Here is an 18,859-nt window from a genome sequence, read left to right as displayed (position 1 = left end):
ATAGTGGATTCTACAAGTAAAGAAGCGCCATGTGAGAATCACTGCATGTAGAAATCGCTTCACAATAAGTAGGTCCACTAATGATTGAGGAAGTGAAATCAATATGCGTTAATTATGGGCCTTAAAGAAGGAAGAATTAAAATTCACCATATCCAGCTCAATGCAAGTAAATATGGGCCACCAAGAAGGAGGAAAAGCCAAATAAGCATCAAGAATGTGCCATTATGTAGAGAATAGGCTCACTGTAAGTAGCGAAAAAAAAATGTATTAGCCATGCAACAGTTAAATGTTTCGCAATTGCCAAAAGTCCGCCTGTCTGCTTCCTCTCCCCGGGCTGGTTTGTTCCTCGGTCATGTCCACGGCACACCCTCCCGGAAGATACCACTAACACCTAAACCGCCCTAATTAAGGCCCTGCAGGCAAGAGGAGTGGTACGGGTATTGAAAAGGGAAACAAACATAGGAGGGAAAGAAAGGGGTGGACGAAAAGGAAACCCGTTAAAGGGGAGTGGAGAGCAGAGATGAGGGGGAGAAGAAAGGGAAGGGTGGAGAAGGAAATGCGGTTGGAGAAGAGTTAAAGCAGGATGGAGTTGGACCAGAGGATCGGAGAAGAGACGCCTCGCGGAGCCCCCTTGCTGAGTCACGGTCGAGCATCATCTCAGCTCTAATACGCCATAGAAGAAATGTTTACATTTTTAAAGTGTTACATGTTGCAAAGCAGCTGCGTTTTAATTCCGGAATGGAATTAAAGTCAGCAGATGCGCGCCTAAAACCAAACTTCTGCTGGGAAAGAGGGGTGAGCTGAAGGGGTGTTGAGATACTCTTTCGAAGAATGTGGCCACAGGCATCTTTAGATCCTAGTCAGAATTAACACTGGGCACTCCCTTTACTGTTCTGTACTGGAACAATACACAGCCTGGAGGGTCATTTCCCGGGAAACAGTGCATTTTAAAACGCACTGATCATTTGGTCCTGGAATAGAAGGCTTAACAACTTGCTGTTTAAGTATATTTCTGTAGTTAATTATTTTGCGTAAACCATTTCGCAGCACATAGCACAATTATATAAGGTTGCAAAATGAAATATCGGTACAGGAGACAACTCTTGCAGCTGAGCGGGATTGAGCCTTGATGCTTGAAGAAGTAAACAAGTGGAAGGGATGGGGAGTGCATGCGCTCACACACAGGAGACAACTCTTGCAGCTGGGCGGGCTTGAGGCTTGAAGAAGTAAACATGTGGGAGGGTTGGGGGAGTGCACGCGCGCGAAGCAGCAGCTGTTTGCTCTTTTTCAAAGCGCACACTTGTGCTTGTGGCGCGCTGCTGCGCACCCCCTCAAGCTGCATTCTGCCACAAGCACGAGTATGTGCATGGAAAAAGAGCTGTACGACGGCTAAAGGTTTCCTATGCAGCACATGCACGCTACGTAGGCGAGACCTAAAAAACGATTGCCTAGGGTCACACTTTTTTGTCAAGTGGGGTAGACTGGATTGGTCCCAGTTTTTCTGGTTTCACGTTGTGCAATTCAGCCACCTGCGTAAATGTTTTCTAGCACCCACGGGTTATCCCTACATTTTTTTGTCTCTAGAAGCTGTATGTTTGCTGCATGTTAGTTGCTGATATGCAATTGAAAGGAGAGGCAAATGGTGAATCTGGCATGTTCATGCCCAGTGTTGGCTTAGTTCCTCTTTCACTATGTCCACAAATTACCTCACCTTAGAGACGGTTTAGAATACACGCCAACATGCTTTTCGTGCATATCACACTTTTTCTTCATAGATCTTCTGATTTGCGAGGAATAGTGTCAGCATACTTCAAAAACTGCACAACCGCTTAAACACCATCAACTAGGGAGGTAGGCGGTTCATGCGACAAATCAAAGACCTCAGAAATTTCTGACCATCTCGCTCTGCCACACCCAGGTAACTCCCTGTGGCCCATCTGTCCTAGAGGAGTTTAGAGTATTGCGTAGAATCAAGGCACCAGTATCCTTGTGGGCCTACATTATTGCACGTTGTCGGCGAAAATGACCAGATGAGAAGAAGCCAGCAGTTGTGTCCAAATATTGAACTTTGAGGTGTCTTCGAAGAGGCATATGCCAAACCTCTCATCTGGTGTCAGTGTTTTGTAGGCATGTCGCCCTTCCCTGCTTCTAATGTGGGATTGGCTGTTCACGTCTCTTAACTCCTAGCGGCTGCCAGCCATCTGCATATCTCTTACCCATGCCCAGGTTTCCTTTAATTGGGACAATATCCCATTATTGTGTTTCTTTCCCTGCTCCATGATCCCTTAACATGTACTTGGTGAAGACTCCACAGTACTGGGTGCCTTTAGTTGGATTTTAAAGAAAATCATTGAAGAGACAATTAGGAAGGTTCAACTGGGAAGTGATATCTAGAAAGTATTCATTGAGTTAACAAAAGTGCGGTACCTTATTTAAGGGCACCCCTGCTCCTCGAGGTACCTTATTTAAGGGCACCCCTGCTCCTCGAGGTACCTTATTTAAGGGCACCCCTGCTCCTCTAGGTACCTTATTTAAGGGCACCCCCGCTCCTCGAGGTACCTTATTTAAGGGCACCCCTGCTCCTCGAGGTACCTTATTTAAGGGCACCCCTGCTCCTCGAGGTACCTTATTTAAGGGCACCCCTGCTCCTCGAGGTACCTTATTTAAGGGCACCCCTGCTCCTCGAGGTACCTCATTTAAGGGCACCCCTGCTCCTCGAGGTATCCTCATTAAAGGGCACTCCTGTTCCTGGAGGTACCTTATTTAAGAGCACCCCTGCTCCTCGAGGTACCTTATTTAAGGGCACCCCTGCTCCTCGAGGTACCTTATTTAAGGGCACCCCTGCTCCTCGAGGTACCTCATTTAAGGGCACCCCTGCTCCTCGAGGTATCCTCATTAAAGGGCACCCCTGCTCCTCGAGGTACCTTATTTAAGGGCACCCCTGCTCCTCTAGGTACCTTATTTAAGGGCACCCCTGCTCCTCGAGGTACCTTATTTAAGGGCACCCCTGCTCCTCGAGGTACCTTATTTAAGGGCACCCCTGCTCCTCTAGGTACCTTATTTAAGGGCGCCCCTGCTCCTCGAGGTACCTTATTTAAGGGCACCCCTGCTCCTCGAGGTACCTTATTTAAGGGCACCCCTGCTCCTCGAGGTACCTTATTTAAGGGCACCCCTGCTCCTCGAGGTACCTCATTTAAGGGCACCCCTGCTCCTCGAGGTACCTCATTTGAGGGCACCCCTGCTCCTCGCTGAAGGCCACACTTGCTGACCTGAAGAAACATGTCCTAGTCATGCCGGGACGTATAAATGCACTCCTCCCTGGAGAGGAGTTCCAGGTCAAAAACTGAAAAGAGCTGGACAGTCCAGAGTTGGACTAGCCATTGTCCCACTCCTGCCTTTTCCCGGTCCGGTGGGGTGCAGGTCAGAGGGTCTCCTTTCTAGGCTGGATAGGCTGCCTTGCCCCTTCTGGTTCGGTATCAGATTGTTTCTTTAGTTTCAAAGCTTTGCAAAATCATTATCAGCCAGATAGGGTTATTTATTTACTCGTAAATTCACTCGAGTTAATAAAGGCATTTTTACATTGGCAGCCTTGTGCTCAAAAGTAGTGCTTATAATTTAGTAATGTACACAAAGTGGGTAACCCAATATACCCTTGAAGGCTTGGGCAGTATAATTGTTAAGGTAAGGTGTGCCTTCAAGGGATTTTTTGGAAACAGAAATACTAAACAAATTATTTATAAACTGTAACATTATATTAATACACACAAATGATGAAAGAACCTACGCTTCTTCTTTCATCCTTTGTGTGTATTTAATTTTAACAAAGAAAGAAATGCGTCATATAATGTTACAGTGAAGGTGTCATTGTTGTTTGTTTCCCTTCTTGTTGCATTGTTTATATACACTCTAGTACCCCCTTTGAAAATATAACTATAAAGAAATATTTTTTATATATACCGGTTTCTGTGCTCTCTTCTTCTTTGTTTATTTGTTAAACATTACAAAATATATTTTTTTGCTTTATTTGAATCAAAAATCACTGCAAATTTATATAGTGATTGTCACTTTTATTGTTTGGGCCAATTAGATTAGGGCCTAAGATTCACCTCTTTATAAATAATTTGTTTAGTATTTCTGTTTCCAAAAAATCCCTATAATTTAGTAAAACATGTATTTGCACGTCTGCCTAGCAGTAACCCATCTGTTTCCTTTTGGCCCTTGAATCATTTTAAGGCCTCGTGAGACTACCTTGGATTCACTCACAAACGTTGTGGACAAAGTCATGACCTGGATGGAGAGAAAGTGGTTGAAACTTGAGCCACTCAAGATGGCATTGATGGTGCTGTTTCTGCTAGCCACTCGCCGCTCGCCTCTCGCCACTCGCCGCTCGCTCAGGACCAACATGTACTACACATAGACTGTTAGCGTGCGCCCGTGTCTCGTGATCAATATGTGCAACCTCCCCGCCCTCTTCGAGGCAGAGTGAGCATGCATGCTCAAGTATCCTGTCTGATGACGCGAGATCGGTTTGCACCGTCTCTTGCCAGCCTCCTGCTCATAATAATGAGCTCATGGTTTTGTTTCTATGGGTTGTAACTATAGGAACAGCTGTATGCAAAGCTCTCCTTGTATTTGGCAAGGAGGCCTTAGCCAGTGCAGAACGCAGTCGCTGAGGCCAAAGGGGTGGAATGTTAATCGTGAGGTCCTCAGAGGTTGAACATTCCCCTGTGTGGCCACCAGAGTTATGGAACTGGGTTGTATATAGCACTGCACTCTTTCGGTGTCGCGGTCAAATGACCTCTATGTGCTAAACTACAACTGGGCATTTGAGTGTTTAGACTATAAGTCACGTGTTGTGGTATACAGAGGTATGTTCCTTCCTTTCCCTTCCTGTCTTACATTTCCTTCCTTCCTTGCTTTTCCTTCTTCCATCCAAGGAGTGTGATGGAACTTAAATGATGACCTTGATGATGAGTTATGGCCCATTGGCCCTCTACTAGTATTTGTGTTTTTTTTCCTTTTGGCCATCTGTGTTTTTATGTTTTTTTCTTGGTTTGGGATAGATAGCTCTGGTCACCAGATGAATATAAAGTGTTTTTGTTAGTCTTGTCCGAGAGACTTTTTTTGTAAACTATATTCCACCCTGCAGTGAACCATCCAATGAACTTCACTGATCAAACTTGATCTAGCATCGGAACTATCCCTCAGGTCTGTGATATACTGATGTTTCAGGCTCCGTTACAAGGCACCTTCACTATTCTTGACTTTACGCTTCTCTTCTAGGCTCTTCCATCAAACTGCAGAGCTCACCGTGATTCTTAAGGGATGCTCAGATCTGTCGCCGCTGTCTCTATGTACCAAGCTATATATTATCCTGATTTCTTATCGTATTCCTTACAGATATGTCTACAGCCTCACCTTCCAGCGTCCTTAGGACCCACAGAGCAGCTCTGTGCCGACTGAACCGCTGCCATCATGCCACCCCGGCCTTCATCGGGAGAATTATGGGGACTCCACCTTATGCCCCCACGGATCATGGTGGACTGCTGCCTGCCGAATGGAATGATCGTGACACTGGAGTGTCTGAGGGAAGCAACGCTGCTGAGCATCAAACATGACCTCTTCAAGGAAGCCCGGAAGTACCCGCTTTTCCACCTACTGCAGGTAAGAGTTAAAAATCTGATGTTCCTGACCATCTGCACCAGGTTATGAATCTGAGCTGTGTGGACTAAAGGGTCTCTGTTCCCGCCTACCAGTTGCATGTTGATAAAATCAAGATTACGGTGTTAGGTGGTCCTGGACCTCTCAGGTAGCTGCTTCTAGTGAGGGGGGCTTGGGTGCTGTTGGTCTGTATTTGTCCCTTGTCCATGGGCGGTTGGAGGTATCTGCTACCCTTTCTTCTTCTGCAGTGAGTATGAATTCCGCCTTCAATCAAAAACTGTCTCCAGCTGCCTCAACTACAGGAACATATGAGAAGTTGGCCTGATATATGATGCTCACTAGTTCTAGTGATCACCTTGTATCAGTCCAAACAACCCTTATGGTGATTGGTTGTAAGTCAACCTTATAGACCAGCTATCCTAGTGGTAGCATGGACAAAGCAGTCTTAGGCTAAACTCTTTTGACATGTGAAGCCAGCTGTTTTACCACATATAACCCCTTGAATACCAAGTGAAAGGACACCACACAGGTTGTTATGAAAATAAACAAGTATTTATTAACTAACATACACCTCTGAACTCTTTATGAGATCAGAGGGCTAAGCACATGACAAACTCTTAGGAAAAATACGTTCAAGTTGCACGATTTACAATGGTGCCCTAGGGGCATGGCAAACCATATACTAAGTAAGTGGAATGTGAAAGTCGATAAAAGGAATGGAGCTGTCCAGAGGCTGTAGGATCGCTGGAACCACGCTATACTAACTCTAGGTAGGTAATAGGAGGCCCACGGAACGCGTGTGCAGAGTGTGAACTCACACGCGAGATGCGTAACAGTGTCTATGGACAGTGCAGTTCAAGCAAAAGGTGAGTACGGACAATCCTGATTAGGTAGAACTAAAACGACTGTGGATCTGGACACTAGGAGAGTTAAGCTACCCTTGAGCACCGAAATGCTCGTGTTACCTCACCCACAGGCTGCGGGTGCATAGGTGCCAAGTCGTGTCGGGTTCCGGCGTTGAAGTCTATGGAGCCTGGAGGAAAAGATGCTGCAGGCGGTCAGGAGGAAGATGTCCGGTGTGATCCAAGGGTGGATCATTGATTAGAAGAGCCTGAAAGCAGAGGGGACAATGTTCAAAGTCACTAGCCAGTGACTGGAGTGGAACCAGGAGTGGAACCAGATGTCGTCGTCTCGATCAGGTGAGGGTGGACGCTTGTGTCTCCAGCCACGTGGACCAGGTGGTGTCTTCGATGACCAGGATGGAGGCACGAGCTGTCCCACGCAGGCTCTCGCTGTCGGCGGTGTCGGCTTCAGATTCGGAGTCAACAGGCCTTGGCAAAGGCAACCAACGCGGTGAGTGGAAACGGCGTCTGGAGTGGACCAGGAGGGTCCGGGATGCTCCTCTTTTGGAAGGGAGCATGGGCCAGTCTGGAGCAACCAGACCAGCAGTGAAGATTTTGCAGTTCGTCGTCTAGGAGGCCACTAGCCAGCCGGCAAGTGACCAGACAACGCGTCGAGCAGCAAATAGGCAGAAGGGCCCCACGCAGATCTCGTGGATGCTGGAGGGTTGGTCTTCGGTGCAGGAGCTGCTCGGGGTCGTGGTTTCTCAGTACCCAAAGCACTTGGACGAGGATGCCTCTGAAGTCGTGCTGGAGCGAAGTGCTGCTTCTTTCAAGATGGCCGGTCCCACGTGTCTCGTCGCACCCACGGATCTCAGCTGTGCTGCAGATGTAGGTAGAGGTCGGAGAGGTCTGGGAATCCGGGTCTCGTCGGGCTCTGAAGTCTGGATCCTGGCAGGAAGACGACAAAGGGAAGCCGCTGGACGCTGATGGTGCCTGCTTGTGCAGGGTGGACACTCCTTGCCCACAAGGGAGATTTCTTCAGTCTTCTGTGGAGCAGAACGTCGAAGTCCATAGTTTCTTCTTGTAAAGTTGTTCAGGATAATCTAATTTGGAATGGGACCAGCTCCTACCTTTATCAGGCTAAAGGGGGCTGTACTACGACTAGGTCCCTCCTCTGGGTGGGACCAGGAAGGGGGGTGGTTACACCCCCTATCCTTTGTCCGGTCTTGTGCCAGCTCTGGGGCTGGAGTGCCCCAGGAACTGGTTTAGAACGGTGTATGCACAGGGACACCTTGTGTGCCCCAGGCATGTCTCATTCCTTTCAGCCCTGTCCTACCTAATACACAAAATTCTGTCTGGGGTGGTGCTAGCACCTCCCAAGGCAGGAAACCCTTTGTCCAAGCCTCCCTCGCTGGAAGGACTCCCAGCAGCAGGAGGTCAGACTTGTGTCTGTGGTGGCAGCATCCATTTTGTGATGCTGAGGCTCGAGTTAACTTTAACCGGGGTTCACAGTTACATACATGTCGTGTCCCTCTAGAAGGGTGGAATGCTACCCCCGTCGCCAGAATTGGCGAGGGGGTAGTATTCCAATTCGTATGACACCTTACTCGACATGTTTTGATAATGTTATACCAAAGTTGGCAATAACCGCGAGGATTATAATGCACTTAAGAGTATATGGTATAGTGTCATCATGGAAACAGCTAAAGGACTTGGTTCCGAAAGCTGCAGACAGGCTCAGCTCATGCTAGAGCACCATCTTACATAATTCTAAGCACTCTGCCTTCAGGATTGATAAGGCCTGCCATAGGAGTGACTGATAGGAGGATATGTGTCCATTTTAGGTTTAGATATAGGGATACTATATCTAAAGCAAAGGGTGATTACACCACCTTGCCCCAGCTGATTGATCAGCCAGTTGTGTCAGATTTGGATGGCCAGCCAAGGGTGACATAATACATGCTGCAGCCCCTGGTAGGCCCTGGCTGCACCTATGCCCTGGGTACCTAAGGTACACTGTACAGGGACTGATAAGGTGACTCAGTATCCAATTAGATATGCACCTACATGTGTGTCAATTTAGAGAGAGCACAGCTAGGCTGTGGGTCTGATTAGGAGGCCCACAGCCAGGGAAAGTCGTAAACCAGTGAAGCAAAAAGCAAAAAATCGGGGGTGACCATAGGATTGCAGACCCTACTCTCCTACACTCAGGTTGTCCCACACAAAGCAGCACTAGTGATCACTGTTGAACCTGCAGGCAGCACATCATGACTCCATCATGATCCTCCTCTGATGATTCGTCTACGCTTGCAGCTTTTCCGGAGAGTACTCACTCCTCAGTGTCTGCTGCTTGCTTTATCCTGTCAAGCACACACAGTCGGATTGAATGAACCACAATCTCTTCACCCAGAACTGCTAATATGCCAAAGGTGTCTAAGCCAGACCTGGGTGCATTCATTAAAATCCCTGTTTCTCGAAGCAGATAAACAATATTTCATGCCATCATGATCTACTTACATGGGCAACACCCCTCTGCTTCCAGTGGGGATCAAGGCTTTAAATCTTACAATAGCCAATCAGTCCATTCACTTGGCCTGTACCGCCAGCACGTACACAAGAACCAAACACACTATGCTGCCTGTCTATTAAATCTTGATCCCTTCGCAGTCCAGTGCCTCCAGTGCCTTCAACCACATCCTTTTTATTTCACGTGTTTCAAATCCTCTTACTTACCACATGTCTATAGTATTCAGCCCCATTATCTTTCTTAATCCAAGAACCCCCCCCCCCCCCCCCACGCATGCCTCTGTCTTTCCGATTGCTTGTGCAATTTTCTTCACTATTGCATTTTGCAATTTAAGTTTATTTCTACTGACAGTTTTCGGTACGGTTTGTAAGGAGTGACCTGCCACCTCCAAGTACTTCCTGGTAAACAGAGAGGAATATGGGGTTTCATTTGAAGCCAAGTGACACCTTCGGTCTACTGCGTCAAGACACGGCTGTCAACCTGCGAGTCCTAATGGAACATGGTGCCACCCTATCATCAAGTGAGATGACCAAGCTTTTTCTTTAGATGCCCAGGTCTTGAATCATTCTTTGGTGAGGAAGCAGGCTCTTGCAAAATCACAGTGGTGGCAACAATTGATCTGCTGTGGGTCCACCTCAGTAATCAGGACTTGATGCGAAGGTCAGGCTTGCAAGAAGGTTGAGAAGGTGATGAGCAGATCTCAGTATCCACAAACACTGCACTTCGTTCTAGCGGAAATAGCATTATTCGTCCGGGTTTAGAAACCGGCAGTCGGATGTGACAGTCCGCCTAGATATGGAAAGGTGCTGGAGTCCAGGCTATCCATATGTGTAGCTGAGAGTTTGATGCTCTTGTCATTTGTGTATCAGATATTCATGTAAGCAGGAACAAGACCATGATCTCCAAATTCATTCACTGTTTCCCTACTTGGTAACTGGAGCTAGGGGCACTGCCCCAAGCACCTGGCCACTGTGAAAAGAGGAAGAGTACATTCCTCTACTGTTTCTTCTATTTTTATCTCTAAAAGGTCAAAAGTTTAGGAGACTCCATATTATTTGGCCTTGAACCCGAATGATCTCAGTTTGTCCAGCATGTGGGCTCTACTCTTCAAGCTGCGGTCAGTCTGAAGCAAATCTGTACTCCGAACTGTGGTGCAACCCAGTGTTGGCATCCCTCGACAGATAGAACTGTGGTTGAATCCAGTGTTGGCATCCCTCGACAGACAGAACTGTGGTGGAAATCGGTGTTGGCATCCCTCGACAGATAGAACTGTGGTGGAAACCAATGTTGGCATCCCTCGACAGACAGAACTGTGGTGGAAATCGGTGTTGGCATCCCTCAACATATAGAACTGTGGTGGAAACCAATGTTGGCATCCCTCGACAGATAGAACTGTGGTGGAAGCCAGTGTTGGCATCCCTCGACAGATAATTTGTGATCTCATGTGAATCTTGAACAATACTCAGATAGTGGGAAGCCATCTTGAGAATGTTATTTTTCTGAACTAACATTACCGTACGACATACTAGAACATCTGTTTTTATGAAACCCTTCTAAATTAAAATAGAGAAATTTGGGTAATAAATAAATCTTGAGATCCACCAGGTCTGCATGATTGTGACAAAGTATGTCCAGGGCCCCTGGTGAGAATCCCACGACACCCACGCAGATAGACTCTCTTTTTCTTGGTGAGAAACAACATATTCTAGGCCAAATAGTGGCAGCATGTGTGACATCAGAGGGATGAAACTGTTTGCGACTGAATCCCATGTCCTGACACTTCAGATACACGTGTTGGTGGTAAAGCCTCTCGCCCATCCTTAGGGGAATGGTGGGGGAGCAAGGGGCGAAGGATTTCCAGAAATCATTTCAAACTAGTGTCAGGAAAGGAGTTATTCAAACCCCTTTACTCTGGTAGACACATTACTGTCCTGTGTCGACCAGTTTGTTACTTTCTTTTCCCCTAAAGTTGGGTTTGAGGTGCCGTTACTCTGGACTCAAGATAGTCCTAGATAAGCGTAAATATGAGTAACACTACTCACTTTGCAAAGGTACCAAGTAGGTGAGTGTTTTGTGCAAAAAATATGCAGCAATGGCACAGGTCTCATCCAATATTGATGAAACTCAACCAGAAGTCAGTATGAAAAATCACTCCCTCAAAGGCCTCCTGCACTCATGGATTTTGCAGTCACAAAGCGTGCCATTCACAAATTGTTAGACGGGGACCGGGAGGGTCGGCCGAGGACAAGGGGAGAGGCCTCCGGTGAGGGCCGTCTCCAGCGATCGTACAGACAAGTAACTTCCCCCCCACAGATGGACACCACACAAGGATAAGGTTAACGTTCTTTATAGGCAATTCTTGAAGTAAAGTGATACGATACAATGGGAGCAGGACACGAGGATCCTCTTAATTCTAGTCTCTTGACAGGGAAAGGGGTAGCGGGACAGTCTTTGTTACCAATCTGGTACTGCGATGCGATGATGGTAGCTCACAATCCTCGAGCTCGGCGTACGAGAGGGACGGGCCGCGGCAGCGCCAGCAGGTCCCGAGGTGGTCGTAGATAGGAACGGGCCGCGGCAGCGCCAGCAGGTCCCGACGAGGACGAAGGTTGCAAGAAGGCCGCGGCAGCGCCAGCAGGTCCAACGAGGATGAAGATTGCAGAAGGCTGCGGCAGCGCCAGCAGGCAGGACGATAGTTCACAAGGCAGGGCTGCGGCAGCGCCAGCAGTCCGTCAAGGATGAGTTCTTCACGGTGTCTCACGACTCCAAGATACAACTGCCTTCCTGCTCTGGAGCTGCCCCAGTTATAGGTCTGGCGCCCTTTGATGTCCGGACCCTCGCACTTGGAGGTCGGGAGGTCCGGGATGAGGGAGTCCAGACACCCAGCAGGGGGGTGGAGCCAGCGCCCGGGGAGGCTGGGGGCGATCGGCACCTGGCGGGGGAGAGCCATCGACACTTCTTCCTCCCATTGACCTGCCAAGTGGTCCGTTCACCTCCTGGGTGGATGGTGGTGCCGGGATGTCGGGGCCTGGCCAGGCCCAGGGTTGGGGTCGAGCTGAGGCCACGCGGCTTCGTGGTGCAGTGTCCAAGATGGCGGCTGGGCCAGGCAATGGTGCTGACGGTGGCCCGGGCCAGTGATACAGAGATGTCCGGGAGCAGGAGACCCGTAGGGGACGGTTTGCGGGTTGCTTCGGTGGGTCGTACCTGGCGAGCCGGTGTCCGGGCCCTGTCAGGCGGGGAGGGGGCGAGCCCTTCATGTGGCCTGTCCAACACAAATCATTGGCATTGTGATTGCAGAATACAATTTTGGGATGTACAAAACCTCTTTTCCAATTGGGAAAGGTTTTTCTGACTCGCAAAAGAAGTTCCTGCGACTTATTCTGGAGAGGACCTGACAGGGAAGTCCCCTCCTAATTGTTATGTGCAGTGGCATGCGTCAACTGCTTGTGACCACGGTTGCATTCGTATACCTTTAATGATTTACTGGCTTAGGGCAAGCTGTCCTACTGGGACAGCTGACAGTGCTCCAGGTGGCCACTACCTGCTCCTCTCCCATGGCTTCTTAAATGGGATTTTTGTGTAAGAGCAGAAACGGTCCCTTTAAGGGTCATGAGTTCTGGGCTAAATTAAGGGAAAAAGAGTTTTTCATTTGAGCATGTGAATGCTGCGATTGCGATTTGCTATTTGCTATCACTTGCAGGCCGCCACCCCAGAGTTAACAACCAATCGCAAAGGGTCTCAAACATCAACCTATCTAATTACTATTGGTGGTCCTCTCTGACAGAGCATTTGTGACCCGACCTTTTAGGTGACGCAGGTCATGGTGTAAAAAGACAGGCAGGTCCCAAAACAGTCGGTGTGAAATTTGCACCCTCTGTTTGCGATCTGCCTTTACGTAATCAGGCGATCGGGTCCCACAATACATTGCCTTATTAATCATAAAGAGTTCAGACCATCACTATTTCATGTTGGTAGCCACATACATCTGAGACTGAACAGCTTCCACAGGCAGTTGAAAAAGGCTGTACTCTCGCTTGGTATAATCAGCCAGGTGAGTAAAGCAGGCAGGTGCTTACCTGTCAGAGGGGCACAGTTTACAGCCTTCTGCATGACCCATGCATCATCTGGGGGTAAATAATAAAAATGGTGTCCACATAGTTGCGGAGGTTATTTTGTGTTTCTTGATCAATCGCGCTTGTGATGAGTCTTCATCATCTAACTCTACTATGGTCTTGGCAGTCCGGCCTTTCGCACATGTTCATTCAGACATGAAGGAGCAGTGGTAAATTTATTTTTCTCACCTTCGGTAGGACGACTCTTCGTACATCTTTGTGGGGGTCACGCAAGAAGCGGAACGGGAGGAATTCTATGATGAAGCAAGGCGCTTGTGTGACCTTCGGCTATTCCAGCCTATCCTGAAAGTGATCGAGCCTGTGGGCAATCGTGAAGAGAAGATTCTCAACCGGGAGATCGGTGAGTCCATAAGAAGAAGGGGGTTGAAGAATAGTTTATTTCTTCTTTTACGTGGTTCATCTTTCTGTGTCTCTCCCTCTGCCATATGTCCTTCTGGGTTCTGTCTTTCGGACAGTGTCAGTTTGTTGCCACTGCTATGTAAGTCTGTGCTTTCTTGTACCTCCACATGCTTGGATTGGTTCTCTGTACTTCTGCCTGACTGTGTCCGTCCTTCCGGGACATCTGGCCTACTCTGCTTGCTATATCTGGTAATTGTCTCCATCTTTCTCATTTATACTCAATCAACACACAATTTCTCATCAGTCCTTCCATATGTTGCTCTCCTTCCAGGATTTGCCATTGGTATGCCAATTTGCGAGTTTGAGCTGGTGAAGGATCCCGAAGTGCAGGATTTCCGTCGCAACATCTTGAGCGTCTGCAAAGAGGCCATGGACCTAAGGGAGACTAGTGGGCCGCATAGCCAGGCACTCTACGTTTACCCACCCAATGTGGAGTCCACTCCAGAGCTTCCGAAGCATATCTACAACAAGCTGGATAACGGTGAGTCCCGCCTTTGGTAGATACTGCGCAATCCACCCGCCTGCGAGCTGTATTTTAATTCATTTTTGGGCTTCCTGAGGGATGCATTTGCCACAAAACTCCCTAGCTCATCTGTAAATATTCTTTATCATACTATTGTTCTGTTAGCTCAGGGAACCCTCCGGCGTGCCTTAATAATGCCCTGTTGAGATCCAGGTGGTTCCTTTACCTGGTCTATTGAGTTCTGATGAGATAGCACTGAAGAAGAAGGCTGCTGTTGGTGTATACACTTACACTTGGAGTAAATTCTGGGATAAATACAAAGTAGATAAATAGCTACAAAAGGTACACATCTAAATCAGTCAATCATTTAATAGTACAGAAAGCTCCCACAACGTTCATAGAAACCTCGCACAATGCCTTCGCAGATATCGCACGGCGTCTTCTCTACACTGTGCCCACCCAGTCGATCCACGGTGCCTGGGACTGCAGGATAAGCAGCTCGGAGCGCTTCACCTTCCATATCTCTAGAGGAAATATGATGAAGCGATAGAGATCTTAATGCTGTTACGCTAGATGTGCCACATGACACAACAAGCCACCAATAATATGCTCTCAATGATTCAAGTGGAGTTTTGAATGGCGTTAAGGGACTTTAGACGAGAGTTCTTCCGGGTAACCTCAGTACATTTCTGTAGAGCATATCATTCATTGAGAGAGCATAAGAATTGGAACCATCTGCCGAGAAGTGTCCTCTCACCTTGAGCATGCTCAGTTCTGCCACTGCCGTGCTCGTCTCAGATTATTTTGACCCATGGTAAGAGCCCTTTCTTCTCTGTGTTGTGTTGAAGCCTCCACTTTGAGACACAGAGTAAGTCTCTGAATAAGGATCGCCTGAGTGAAAGAAACTGGCCTGGCGGGGCCTTGCTTGGTCCCGAAACCTGTAGACTTCAACTAGGACAGCTCTGGGCTGCACATATGTATATTGGGAAAGGTTGGAGACTGGCCCTGCCATGCCTAGCTGCAGTCACCCAGGCACATCAGTGTGTGTTGTGACATTTTAAGCCTGCCTCAATCAGGTTTCTGCCAGAAAGTAGTGTCCATCTCCTTTTTGCGACTGTGCTATTTCGTGGGCCTTCCCTCAGACCAACACATGCTTTGTGATGCAGCCGGCACTTACTGACTAGGATTTATTTTAATATATATTCATGCATATCTATCTACATGATCAATTGCAGGGTCAGTGATTCTGTGAATATGATTTAGAACAGGGGTCTCCAACAGGTCAATCATGAGTTACCAGTAGCTCAAAGGCTACTTCTGAGTAGCTTGCACGTGATAATTGACTGTCAACTGATATGACAATATGCTGGGGCCCAAATGCTAAGGCAGCACTTTAAAACAGAGTGCACCGCTCTGCTGCCAGTGAGCCTAAAAATGTAGGACCATGTAGTCCACACTCCTGAAAAATTCTTGCTTTTTTTTGTTTCTCTATTCTTTCATTTCCTTACTTTTACTACTTCTTTGTTTCCTTCTTTCACAGCTTTGTTTCTTGTTCTGCTTTTTCTGTCCATCTTTCTATGTTTCTTAAGTTCCTACTTTTTTTTTGCTTCAGTTCACTCTCAATTCTTTGTTCCCCACTTTCTCTCATTTCTTCTTCTTCTTTCATTTTCAACTACTCTTATTTGTCTTTGTTTTTCTTCTTGTCTTTTGTTTTAACTTTCCTGTTGCCTTTCATTCACATTTCTTTCGTTTTCTCCTATGTTTCTCGCCTTTCTTTACTTTCTTTTTTCTTCCCCACTTTCACTCCTTCCTTTTTTATCTCCTTGTGCTCCTATTCTGTTGTGCTTTCACTTTCCGTTTTTTTTCTTGCTCTACTTTTTTTCTACCTCTTTCTCGACTTGTAATCTAGTTGCTTGCCTTTTTTCTTTCCTGCAGTCTTTTTCTTTCCTATTTGCTCTTGTGCAGTGTTACTTTTTTCTACCTTTCTTCAACTTTCACTTTTTCATCGGTGTCTTAGTTGTACTATCTTTTCTCCTTATTTCTTCTTTCTCTTTCCCTTAGATTATCTTTCTTATTTTTTTCGCTGCTTTCCTTTTTTTGTTTCTCGATCTTTGTTATTCTGCCTTCTTTTATGTCTTTTTCTCTCTCCTTCTGGCTGTTTGTTTTTCTTTTGTCTTCCTTCTCTTTTTTTCTTTTATTCTCTCGTCTTTCTCTTTCACTTCCTCATGGTCTCATCCCACCTTTCTCTATCCCTTCCTTTCTCTCACTCACCCCCACTTAACTCTTTTCTCTTTTTGCATTGTTTTCTCTTTCACTGCCATTCTCTTTTCTGAAGGAAGTGACCCGATTAGGGCCACACGGGTCACTCACGACCACCTCTCAGCCTTCCATACAAATGAAGAATCAGTCAGACAGTTGGGAATACAAACCAAATATATGTTTATTCAGATGAACCTGAGTGGAGCCCCGTCTGCCCAGTCGCTTAGGGGTGCTGCAGAGAGGGCTGACTTCAGCAAACATAGCAATACACTATGTACATTTTCAGCACCAGGAAAGACCCGCCCCTAACGGAACTTTCCGAGCAGGTGCGGCTAACTCAAAGAAGTACAGTAAGATGAGTCTCGATCCTGAGGCCAGGCACACGGTATCTCTTAGCCAAGGTCATCCTGGCCGAGCCTTCCACTAGACTAGTGGGAGAAAACCTCGTTCTAGTGGGAAAGGTATGCGCGAATAAGACAGTTCATTCATTAGCAGAGTAAGATCTAACCTTGGAGAAATGAAACTTTCTACCAGCTGCTTTACCAGGGGACAATGATTAAATGGCGACTAAACACAAAATGGTGCAGTGAATGCTAACTTTACATAAAACAGTGCACAGCCAGAATAGCGAAGCATGTTCATTTCATTACTTTATTCCTTTCCTTCTTCCTCTAATTTGTTCTTCCTCTCTGTACTTGCTTCTGTCATTGTCTTTTGCTTCTTTTGTTTCTTTTTATCCCCACACATTTCCCTTCCTTTCTCCCTCTACTTCCCTTTTATTTATTACTCTCCTTCCTTTCTTCCTCTCCTATTCATCATTGCTTTATTTCTGTCTTTCTTCTTTTCTTTCATCCTTTGTCTAAAGAGTGCCTAGCATCTTAAAGCTATCTTGTCATATGTTAATTTGTGTGTCATTATTGTCTAATAGCTGTACAGCGTGCCGGTCACCGCCCATATATGTTTTTATTTCGATATCTATAAAGTTTGCATGAGCCACGCAAAATGTAGCATTGCTAATGTTCCTTTGTGCGCTCACTCTCAGAATGAGAACAGCGTCATTTTATGTATTACATGAAAATAAGCGCACACGTCTCAAATACATGCGTACCCCTTGTGTGATTCACAAACAAGGGACACACCTGGTCATTTGGGACCCACAAGTTAGAATTGCTTTAGATCTCATGTGACATTAATGCCATATTCTCACTGAAGCAGAACTGGGAAACTCTAGGGAGGGTGCTTAAGTTACTTGCACTTATGTACCCTTATATAACGACCATATATGAGGCAGTAGCTCAGGGTGCTTTTAAGTAAGTATGGGCGGAAAATCCGTTCCGCTCGCGGATTTTCGGCAAATTCGCAATCCGCGAGATTCGCGAATTTCCCGCAAAATCCGCGAGCGGAACGGATTGGGTCAAAAGTTGAAGCTGACTTTTGTAACTATTTTAGAATGGCGCCGGCAAACTTCCAGCAAGCTGCCAGAGCCATTCTAAAATAGTTACAAAAGTCAGCTTCAACAGGAAGCACTAATAGATAAAGTAAAGCAGGTGCTCGAGTTGAAGGTCAAATTCAGTTACACAATCATTAATCACCCCAAACTTGGGGTGATTAATGGTTGTGTAACTTAATTTGACCTTCAACTCGAGCACCTGCTTTACTTTATCTATTAGTGCTTCCTGTTGAAGCTATTTCTAGCTATTTTAGAATTTTTAGAATGGCGCTGGCAGCTTGCCGGCGCCATTCTAAGTGGGGCTGAGGGCAGAAGGGCACAAAGTGGGACAGAGGGCAGAAGGGGACAAAAAACGAGTGGGGCAGAGGGCAGAAGGGCACAAAAACGTGTGGGGCAGAGGGCAAAAGGGCACAAACAGGAGTGGGGCAGAGAAAAAAAAAATCCGCAAAATTGTGAATTTCGCGGATCGCGAATTCGCAAATTGCAAATTCGCAAAATTTACCCATGCTTACTTTTAAGTAGCCAGAAGTAGCTCTCACTACAGAAAAGGTTAGAGACCCCTGGTTTAGAAAATTGTTTTTTTAAGTTTGCTAATAACTTGACATTTCTGCAAACCTCTAGTTTTGCTAGCATTACCCAGTACAGAAGTATACACAGTAGCCAGTTTATGGTGAAACATTGTGATCCTCCATTTTGACATAGTATCTTTTATTGTAGGGAAACAAACCGAGGTTTGTGGATATTGTGTTGCTGCTCTTCAGGTCACAGATGTCATTGCATCGATTCTGTGTTTGTGCACTTTGGTGCGACCCGGAGTTCACGACCCTCTAATGAAAGAGTGACAAACCTTCCAGAAATGCGGCAGCCTCCTGACTCGCACCCCCTGTGCAAATATTCAGACCAGTCCAGGGGAAATGACATGTTTTTTGGAGTGATCCAAAAATAGAATTTCCTATTGTTCAGTCCCATGGGGATTTTCGCTGCTTTGCAACTAAAACTACTGAATGGAATTCTACCAGACTTGGCTCTAGGATAGAATTTTACTTAGAACAGGCTCTTTTTTTTGTAAATCCACTCAGTAGTTTTTGATCTGTTTGTGTCATGCTAAGATGTCGAGTAGGCTTC

General features: G+C 46.7%; 1 protein-coding gene across 1 annotated transcript in view; it reads left to right on the top strand.

The window, feature by feature from the left end:
* LOC147678731 (phosphatidylinositol 4,5-bisphosphate 3-kinase catalytic subunit alpha isoform-like) overlaps positions 1-18,859 on the top strand; it is a 188,514-nt gene that overhangs the window by 55,921 nt on the left and 113,734 nt on the right. The window contains exons 2-4 of the mRNA XM_086946190.1: positions 5,401-5,664; positions 13,341-13,503; positions 13,834-14,043. Of these exons, the coding sequence (XP_086802316.1) occupies positions 5,476-5,664; positions 13,341-13,503; positions 13,834-14,043 (562 nt within the window). The 5' untranslated portion in view covers positions 5,401-5,475. The remainder of the gene's footprint in view (positions 1-5,400; positions 5,665-13,340; positions 13,504-13,833; positions 14,044-18,859) is intronic.

Source organism: Lissotriton vulgaris, chromosome 12 (genome assembly GCF_964263255.1).
Source record: "Lissotriton vulgaris chromosome 12, aLisVul1.2, whole genome shotgun sequence".
Lineage (NCBI taxonomy): Eukaryota > Metazoa > Chordata > Amphibia > Caudata > Salamandridae > Lissotriton > Lissotriton vulgaris.
This window is presented reverse-complemented; position numbering and strand designations above follow the sequence as displayed.